The following is an 8,792-nucleotide window of genomic DNA, read 5'->3' as shown; positions in this document are numbered from 1 at the left end:
TAGTACTGAATATATATTAACAGTAGAAGGATACTCTGGTACTGCTGGCGATAGTCCGGACTATCATAATGGAAGTAGATTCACTACAAGAGATAATGATAATGATGTATGGTATGGTAACTGTGCTCAGTACCACAATGGTGCCTGGTGGTATCATAGCTGTGCTTATTCAAATCTTAATGGTCGTTATTTTAATACTGTAACTGATAATCCTCAATCAATAAATTGGCACCATTGGAAAGGTGCACTCATTAGTCTCAAGTTCTCAGAGATGAAAACTCACCGTAACAATTAAATACTGTCCCCCACATACATAAGTGTGTTTACATTGTGCTGATATATTATTATGCAAATGTCAAAAAGCTGCCATACCTTGTAGTGATTAAAATAAATATAATTTGCTGATGATTTTTACTAAATAAAATATTTTGAAGCTGATTTTCAACTAGTATGAAACTACAACACTGATAATATCAATACAGTATAACTGATTATCTTGAATACATTACAGGCTAATAATTACCAGCAATATCCTTTAGCATGAATTGAAAACAACTTCGAAGCAAGCAAGATAGTAACAGTGTAGTATGTACATGTACTAGACAGAATTAATGTGAAATAGAACATTTTTAGTTCAGTCTAATTGGATCATAGTTAACTAACTATAATTAACTTCATAAAATGAAATACTAACTATTACTAACTAATGGACTCAACATAGTAACTAAAGAACACTATACACTTCTCAAACTAAACCCTGTTAGTACTACTAGACACTATGAGGAATCAGTTAAGAGTCTAATGTACAGAGCATTGGTCAATGCACTTTTATAGACAAAAATTAATTAAAAATTCAACTAAAAGCTAATTAAGAATGTGGGCAGTGACATAACTAATGACAAGCCCACCATACACTAGGCAATGCTATTGCAGACATTCTGTGGTTAATTTAGAGTCATAAGTAACTTGTTACATAGAATAAAACAGCTCTCTATTCTAGTCAACAGTATACTGCCTGACAATCAAAGTAACATTCTAATTATATTATTGGGAGGTGCACTAGCTTTCATATTGAAGCCAATATAAGGTACAAAATTAGAATGTCTAGTTACAGTTAGGTATGACAGCCTCCAAATAAAGGGCAAAAGCTGATTTCCAAAGTGGTAATATAAAACTAAATAATAATTTTGAAGACATCAAATTTTCACAATCTTCTACTTTTTGGTTATACTCAATCAGTTGTCAGAATTATTTTAGTTGCATGATTTAACAGAATTATGGGGGAAGATTTTTTTTGCTATATTGCAAGCCATACTATGTAATGTTACTACTGTTTTCGCAAATAATTAAGTAAATAGAATCTCCATTATAGTAGGTACATGATGATGTAGTAGTTATGCAATAGTTTAAATTCCAGTTCCTATTAAACACACACATACATGTACAGTCTCATAAAATGTCAAAGATGTTCATCTTTATGTTGTTGTTGCTGTGTTTAATAGTTACCATTGATGAAGGAGAAGGATCTTATTGTATGGCTGATTGTACTGGAGAACCATCACTGTATCTAAAAGTATGCTGTAACATTAGTAACTTAGGACAGACTATTCGTATGAGAGAAGGAATAAGGAAGACTATCATGGTATGTCCTGATGTAAGGCCACAAGCCTGTCCACCAACAATAGGTAAAAGAAAAAGCACTATAATAATTATTTTCAAACTAAATCTAGTTCTTACAGACTGTAGGGATTGGTATAACAATGGTAGCACTACTAGTGGCCTGTAGTACATAAATCCTGATGGAGGGACTCCTTTTACAGTTAGTTACTAATAATATAATTAATAATTATACACTACTGGATCACAGGTATACTGTGATATGGAGACTGATGGTGGTGGATGGACTGTATTTCAGAGGAGACAAGATGGATCTGTTGATTTCTATAGATACTGGACTGACTATGAGAATGGATTTGGCAACCTTACTGGTGAGTTTTGGTTAGGATTGAGCAAGATTCATCGTCTTACTAAAGAAGGATCAAACACACTAAGAGTGGACCTGGGAGACTTTGAGGGGAACACAAGATATGCTAACTACTCTACATTTAATCTTGGTGATGGTAGTACTGAATATATACTAACAGTAGGAGGATACTCTGGTAATGCTAGGGATAGTTTAATTGGTCATAATGGATGGAGATTCAGTACAAGAGATAATGATAATGATGGATGGTCAGGAGGTAGCTGTGCTCAAATAGGTACTGGTGCCTGGTGGTATGAATCCTGCTATGCATCAAATCTTAAGGGTCATTACTTTCATACTGCAACTAGAGCAAACCCAGCAATTAATTGGTTAATATGGAAAGACGAAGGTCTTAAGTTCACAGAGATGAAAACTCGTCGTAACAATTAAATACTGTCCCCCAAACACATAAGTGTGTTTGCATTCTGCTGAATATATTATTATGTTATTGCAATATTACAGTCTGTGATATCATGTAGTGATCATTAATATTTAATTGACTTTTGATAATTTGATGCTACATCGTAAAACTATAACACTTGTAATAAACAATACTGTAACTTCCATGCACTATATAACATTATAAACTAATATTTACTAGTTATATTAAAAAGAACAACTGCAAGATAAGTAGCATTGTAAAAAAGTGTAGTACATACAATGTACATATAGCACACAGAATTAATGCAAATGAAAACTCTTTCAGACTTATTCAATTATAGCTAACTATGTTAATCTACTTACATAACTTAAGCAAAAGTCTTGTTTGCATAAATAGTGAAACAAATTGTATCGAACAATCAACATGGCCTATGATTTAATATTTTGTCATTGCTGCAATAGCTCTTCTGTCCATACAATGCAAGAGATAATGATAAAAATCGATGGCCAGAGTTTAACTGTGCTGAATGGGTCGTTGATGCCTGGTCATTATTTTAATAGTACAATCACAGATCAAAGAGGAATTCATTGGTACCATTAGACAAATGAATACATTAGTCTCAAGTTCTCAGAGATGAAAACTCGTCATAACAATTAAATACTGTCCCCCACACATATAAGTGTGTTTACATTGTGCTGATATATTATTATGTCATTTCAATATTACAGTCTGTCATACCTTGCCATATCTTACAATGATAACATACATGTATCATACTTAAACTCATTGACAAATATTATTTATGAATTAATAATGTGTCACAGGTGATACGATTATTAAAAAAAGCATGATCAAAATCATTTGTTGTTCGTAGTAATATAATAAAAAGGAAACACATCCTTGCAATTTTTGGTAGCATCTTTATTGCTTGCTAAACAACACTCATAGATATGTCTTGTTTATCAAAAAAGGACCAACAGTCTCAATTTCAGTCTTTGTTCAAGTTACATACAGTCTAGTAAAATGTCAAGGATGTTCATCTTTATGCTGTTGTTGCTGTGTTTAATAGTTACCATTGATGAAGGACAAGGATCTTATTGTATGGCTGCTAGTACTGGATATAAACATGAACCATCACTGTTTATGAGGACATGCTGTAACAGCAGTAACTTAGGACAGACTGTTACCATTAGAGGAATTGGTAAAACAAGATGTATTCTATGTCCTAAAGTACGACCAAAGTCATGCACATCAGGTACTGTATATAACTGGAATAGTTCATGATATACTTATTGAAGATAACAGAGACTGTAAGAGCTTACTTGAGACTGGCTTTGATATAAGTGGTGTTTATACTGTTAATCCTGATGGGGGACTCCATTTGAAGTTAGTTAAAAGTAATTTATAACCATACACTATTGGATCACAGGTATACTGTGATATGGAGACTGATGGTGGTGGATGGACTGTATTTCAGAGGAGACAAGATGAATCTGATGATTCCTATAGAGACTGGACTGACTATGAGAATGAATTTGGTGACCTTACTGGTGAGTTTTAGTTAGGATTGAGCAAGATTCATTGTCTTACTAAAGAAGGATCAAACACACTAAGAGTGGGCCTGGGAGACTTTGAGGGGAACACAGCTTATGCTAACTACTCTACATTCAGTGTTAGTGATGGTAGTATTGAATATATACTAACAGTAGGAGGATACTCTGGTACTGCTGGGGATTGTATGGACTTGTATAATGAATATAGATTCACCACAAGAGATAATGATAATGATGCATGGCACCGTAATTGTGCTCAAGACTTCACTGGTGCCTGGTGGTATAATAAATGCCTTAATTCAAATCTTAATGGTCGGTACTTTAATATTGCAACTTCTGATATTCAAGGAGTTACTTCGTTATGCTGGAAAAATAATTATGTTACTCTTAAGTTCTCAGAGAAGAAAACTAGTCGTAACAATCAAATACTGCCCCACAAAAGTAAGTGTGTTTACAATTCAATACATATGTACATGTAGTTTGTAGTGACAATAATAATTATTCGAAATGATTAATTATTTAATTTTAATGATTTGAAGTTATCATCGACTCAAACATGTACAAATGATGGAGACACACAGCGTAATTACAATTGCCAATTATAACATTGTACAAACAAAGATCTACCACTCTCAAAAATGGATGTACATTGTACAATGCTCACCACAACATAGTCAAACAATAAAACTACACAGCACCACTACAACAGTACCATTCAGCCAAGAAATACCGTATAGCACTTTATTTTGGCAATTTTGCTGTAAAATTATAATAGGCAGTTTTTAATTTAGCAAATTTGTGTACACGTGCATTATTGAGCATGCGCATTAATGATTGGCGGTTTTAATAATGGGGATTCAGCTTGCAAACTGCCAATAGCCAAAATAAAATCTGCTTAATTAAAGCGCTATGTGGTATAATGCAATACAAACATGTATCCCTCCCAAATATTCAGTATTCAATGCCCACTATAGCATACTGTACCTGTGACAGTGGTTTCCTCCCTGGGTCAGTCAGTGGGTTACATGCTCCAACAAACTGTATCCTCTCTATTGTCACCTATGTGTGGTTGGAGGTCCTGTAAAATCTGCTGTGCTCGACAATCTGACGTAAGAACAATATTACTCTCTGTGTACCTTTAATTAGAAAAAAGAATTTTTAAATGAAATATAAAAAAAAGACAATGACATCTCTCTAAAGTGTATTTGGATTGAATGGATTCACATAAGCTTTCATATTCTTATTATAACTTTACACTTACTAATTTTATTGTAAAATCAATATTCCATACCATATTTGTCAAGGTCTGGAAGGTTAATCTTGTCACAGAAAAGAACCAGCCACTTTCCAAGTTGAGCAGGAGCCATCACGACTCCATTGGGAGTCCTCTTGTACTCACAGTAATGATCAAACATCTTTAATAATAACTCGGGAGTAGTCGCTGAGGAGAAATTAAGACCAACAACCTGGAGAAAAATAGAAAAGGGAAAAGATAATTGTTAAACAGATAAAACAAAGAAGACAACAAAGATATTTTCGCATAGAAATATGCAAGTATAAAATCTCATACATTGTACTGTATAGCGGGAAATTTTTGGAGGGGAATAAATTTGGCAAATTTGGCATTTTAATAGCCATTTGCCAAATAAAAATCCGCCATTTTGAGTCATTATATGCATGCTCAATGGCACATGGCCACAAATTCGCCAAATTAAAATCCGCCAATCACCAAAATGTAACAATTCGCCAATATTTAGCCCCTCCAAATTTACCCACTATACAGTACATGTACTGTGGAGTACGTTCGTAAATACATGTACATGACAAATCAGGTACATATACATTGTACATTTCATAATGCATATACAAACTGTACACAATCAAACTCACTTAAAAATCAGGTAGAGCATGAAGAGCAGAGAACAGTGTCATGGTTTTACCAGAGCCAGGTGGACCACTTAGTACCATCAGCTTATGCTCCACCAAACATGTATAAAGGAGACTCTCATGCCTCACTGTATCAAGAGTAGGGACCACAACATCAGGAGAACCTACTTTATGAGTCTCAACCTCAATCTTGGGTACTCTAAATAGGGACATAAAATAGAAAGAAAAGGCATCAAATAGAAAGGAGGGCATTAAATAGAAAGTGAGGCATTAAATAGAAAGGATAACAACAAATAAAAAACAAGGGAATAGAAAGCTGGGCATTAAATAGAAATATTAATCTGACCACAGTACCCATTCTCCTTAAATTTTAACCTCAAAATTAATGATGGCGGCAGTACCAGGTGGTAGAGGTATGATGGTCGTTCCCTGTATAAAGTCGCTCATCTTGTCCCAATAGACCATTTTCCATCTCTGGAGAAGCACCAGATCAAACAGAATATGAGGTAGCAAGGAACGTAGGCCTCAAGCTGATCGGAGAGCATGGGAAAGTCCGGGTGTGACTGGTTGTAGGAGACTAAGTTTCGGATCATCTGATGGAGCATTAAGAAGAGATAGTCAAGTGCCCTAAGGTGAATGAAGTCCATTATGTGGTCTAGAGTTGTGGCGTGTTCAAGACAGCGAGGAACGATACCGTTCAAAGCAAAATGAGGACTTAATAGATCAGCAAAATCTCTCTGGACCTGGATAATATATGGGCAAAGGAATAAAATTTTGTGAGTAAGCGGTTAAAAAAGTAGATAAATTATTTAAGTAGAATATGGTGATTATTGCATATGTGTACATGCATGTAAGTGTAATAATATATGCTCACAAAACTAATTCAAAATTGAATGGGTAAGAAAAATAAAAGTCATAAAAATTAACAAAAATACATGTGTACATGTACATGTAGTTGCTTACCTGCATATTATGCAGGAGAGATGGTCTTCTGGTCATAGGTGCACTCTCCTCCTCTTAGTTCCTCCTCTCCCTCGTCAATAGGTATTGATTTCAGTTTCAATATGAAGTGATCAAAAACCATGTCAAGTGTTACGACGTCTTCACTAAACCAGACCATACCACAGCAACTCACAGTGGATAGGGTAGCAAACTTAAGGTCTTGTACTTCAAAAATTATACGAACCTAGAGAGTATACAGAGATTTACTAATAATATACTAAACATAATAACACCGTTATTAAAAAATTATGGGTGCTCTGATATTACATCATTTTTGGCGAATGTCCCTGTACTATAGTAAGGGGGTGTTCGCCAAATTTTGCCAAAAATGTCAAGTTGAGAATTCCCAATTTTTATACCATTTTCTGATGCACATACATGTTCTTATATAGTGTAGAAAGTTTGAACTGATTCTGGTTAAATTTGGATTTTTTATGAATTTTTAAGTTGCTCCAAAATCGAGCCAAAGTCCCTGTATAATACAGGGGCATTGGCCTAATTTTGCTAAAAATAATAAGAAGAGAATTTTCAATTTTTATTATGTTTTCTGATGCACATACATGCTCTTTTGTTGTGTAGAAAGTTTCAGCAAGTTCTAATTAAAATTAGAGTTTTTATAAATTTTTTAGAATCCTGTCTTAGTCATTTAAAACAAAATATTGAAAGCTAGCATGAGCATGCTCAGTTTGAAACAAAATGGCCGATTTTATATTTCATGGTAATGTCAATCGACAATATTAATTCCTTGCCAATAAATGATCTTGTACAGTATAATTCTACATGTTATAAAGTACAGAAGAACTCTCAAATAAAAATGTATGAAAATGTAGAAGGTATTGCTAAAATAAAGATGGGAAATAGAAGCCCAGGCTTTTGCATGTACAAGGATTTATAATAGAATACAACAATGCTTAAATCCCATACACAATGTATGCAATTATACATGTACATGTACATGTACACTGCACATACCTCATCCTCTTGTTCATGAAGTTGCTTAGATAGATCAGTTTCCTCCAGTGTCTGTCCTTGAGCTGCCAGTTCTTGGTTCAGTTGCTGGATCCTGTCCCTCTTGATATTACCAGCACTCACCAGTACACTCTTTAGGGCTCTCAGACCAAAGTCATAGTGAGACTGATTGGATAACTGCTCATCACACAATCTGTAAAGAGAGAGAAAACAAGAAGCTTAAACTTTAACAGAAAAATATACATGTACATGTACACATTGCATGTTAAATTCACTCTAAACAGGATTAAAAATTTTCGTTCGTTTTATTTTCGTTCTAAGCAGCCATTTTGTACATGTGGCATTGAAGAAACGCCTTTTTCGTTTGGAAAATATTCGTTCCACAAGGAATGAGAACAAAATTAAACTCTGACGGAATATAATACTCGCTATACGGTACTGTATATGCAAAAGAATGATTTTAGTCCTCAGACAAATGCCTCGTTATTCATCAAATACCAAAACCAGTTTGACTGGTTTTACAACTTATGGCTTGTCATCTAATACTCATCACAATCTTGTTTCTTGCAAAGGCTTTATGAAAACAAATAATCAGTCTCTTAGTAATTAGCTCCTTGATTTGAGAAAATTTTACATTAATGACTGCAAGTGCAGCGTACACCTTAGTAAAGGTGGGTGAGGCTGACTAAGCTGTAATGACTGCAAGTGCCAATAATCCTCTAATAAAAAGAACAAAATAATATTGAAAATGAATAATAGAGTATACATGTAAGTATTTTACCACCCATGGACTAAATTTTCTTGTACTAACTCCCTGACAATGTTGGCAATATTTGACACACTGACCTAAGGAGGTGTGTCTGTGATCATGTGACAGTCATGTGAATGTACATACCTTGTTAATCAGACCATTAATACTCTTATTAAGAGTCTCCCATGCCATCCTTTGATATGGAGCACTAGAAAGAGAGAAAAA

The 8,792-nt window shown here is 34.3% G+C and overlaps 1 protein-coding gene and 2 long non-coding RNA genes across 3 annotated transcripts in view; all 3 read right to left on the bottom strand.

Moving 5' to 3' along the window:
- Positions 1–6,043, bottom strand: part of LOC109588460 (uncharacterized) — an 8,652-nt gene extending 2,609 nt beyond the window's left edge. Inside the window, exons 1-3 of the long non-coding RNA XR_002188171.1 lie at positions 5,849–6,043; positions 5,250–5,424; positions 4,943–5,094 (exon numbers count right to left, since the gene is read on the bottom strand). This is a non-coding gene — a long non-coding RNA (uncharacterized LOC109588460). The remainder of the gene's footprint in view (positions 1–4,942; positions 5,095–5,249; positions 5,425–5,848) is intronic.
- A 198-nt stretch (positions 6,044–6,241) lies between these two features.
- Positions 6,242–7,027, bottom strand: LOC109588459 (cytoplasmic dynein 1 heavy chain 1-like). Its single transcript, XM_020004627.1, has 2 exons — positions 6,809–7,027; positions 6,242–6,588 (listed from the first exon to the last, which is right to left on the bottom strand). The coding sequence occupies exons 1-2, from the start codon at positions 6,842–6,844 to the stop codon at positions 6,289–6,291; spliced, it is 336 nt and encodes a 111-aa protein (XP_019860186.1). The 5' UTR covers positions 6,845–7,027; the 3' UTR covers positions 6,242–6,288.
- Positions 7,028–8,379: 1,352 nt separating this feature from the next.
- On the bottom strand, positions 8,380–8,777 carry LOC109588457 (uncharacterized). The gene is made up of 3 exons (XR_002188170.1): positions 8,712–8,777; positions 8,598–8,662; positions 8,380–8,535 (listed from the first exon to the last, which is right to left on the bottom strand). It is a non-coding gene; the product is annotated as an uncharacterized LOC109588457 (long non-coding RNA).
- Between the last annotated feature and the right edge of the window lie 15 nt (positions 8,778–8,792).

Source organism: Amphimedon queenslandica, unplaced genomic scaffold (genome assembly GCF_000090795.2).
Source record: "Amphimedon queenslandica unplaced genomic scaffold, v1.1 AMPQUscaffold_12084, whole genome shotgun sequence".
NCBI classification, from domain to species: domain Eukaryota; kingdom Metazoa; phylum Porifera; class Demospongiae; order Haplosclerida; family Niphatidae; genus Amphimedon; species Amphimedon queenslandica.
The sequence above is the reverse complement of the archived record's forward strand: the minus strand, read 5'-3'. Positions and strand labels throughout refer to the sequence as shown.

Bases quoted from the DNA above. Each gene is read 5' to 3' on its own strand.
- LOC109588459 (XM_020004627.1), bottom strand. From the start codon at position 6,844: ATGACCAGAAGACCATCTCTCCTGCATAATATGCAG. The intron at 6,589-6,808 runs GTAAGCAACTAC...TATATTATCCAG, and splicing joins CTCTCCTGCATAATATGCAG to GTCCAGAGAGATTTTGCTGA.